At 59.1% G+C, this 841-nt stretch overlaps 1 protein-coding gene across 1 annotated transcript in view; it reads right to left on the reverse strand.

The window, feature by feature from the left end:
- Window positions 1-841, reverse strand: part of VOLCADRAFT_98108 (uncharacterized protein) — a gene marked incomplete at both ends in the record, with an annotated part of 24,042 nt that overhangs the window by 15,294 nt on the left and 7,907 nt on the right. Inside the window, one exon of the mRNA XM_002957032.1 lies at window positions 483-686. Coding sequence (XP_002957078.1) covers window positions 483-686 — 204 coding nt within the window. The remainder of the gene's footprint in view (window positions 1-482; window positions 687-841) is intronic.

Raw genomic sequence — 841 nt, forward strand, 5'->3', positions numbered from 1 at the left:
AGTTGGGGGCCGAGGGGGAGGAGGAGGGGGAGGAGGAGGTTGGGGCTTGGGGAGGCGGAGGGAAATAGCGGTGAGGGGGAAATGTTTTTAAGGGGGGCGGGGAACGGCCCTAGGAACACGTGCTTGATGAGGACGGCGATGATGATGGTGATGATGATGGCGATGCAAGAAACGAATGGAAAGCATCGAATGCGCAACCATGCGCAACCATACATTCAGGGTTGCCCCACCAACCGAGCAAGGTAAAAACAACCGTTGCCCCATGTCGCCCCTTAGATGAGGGGGGGGGTGTCCCCACGCAGCGCAGCGCAGCGACGGAAGGAAGGAAGGAAAAGAAGGAGGAAAGATTGATTACATCAATGATGTGATATCCGCGAGATACCCTCTCTACCGTCCCCCAACCTCCCCGTTGTTATGCCCCACCCTCCCCCCTCCCTCCCACCCCCTCTCCACACCCCCTTAATAACTTCACACCGGCTCACCGTGTAGACCTCCTCACTGGCCTTGTGCTCCATCAGCATCAGCGCCGAGCAGTCCGTGGACCCCAGCAGCCCCCGCGCGGAGAGCTCCTCCAGGGAGAACTGGGACTGCGCCACCAGCAGACCGGAGGCCATGGTCTTGCGGGAGAGCACCTCCCGCTGCATGGACACGGCCTCCTTCCAAGCAGACTCCGCGTCGATGATGTCCTAGGACAGAGAGCGGCGGGAGGGGGGCGCGACGGGGGTTATATGCAAGGGGGGGTCAAGAAGGGCAATCTCAGCTGCCACCATGTCCAAAGACACAAAGTACGACTTGTACGACTTGTACTACTACTACTACTACTTCTACTACTACTACTACT

The sequence above is a fragment of the Volvox carteri genome (assembly GCF_000143455.1).
Source record: "Volvox carteri f. nagariensis unplaced genomic scaffold VOLCAscaffold_68, whole genome shotgun sequence".
In the NCBI taxonomy this organism is placed as follows: domain Eukaryota; kingdom Viridiplantae; phylum Chlorophyta; class Chlorophyceae; order Chlamydomonadales; family Volvocaceae; genus Volvox; species Volvox carteri.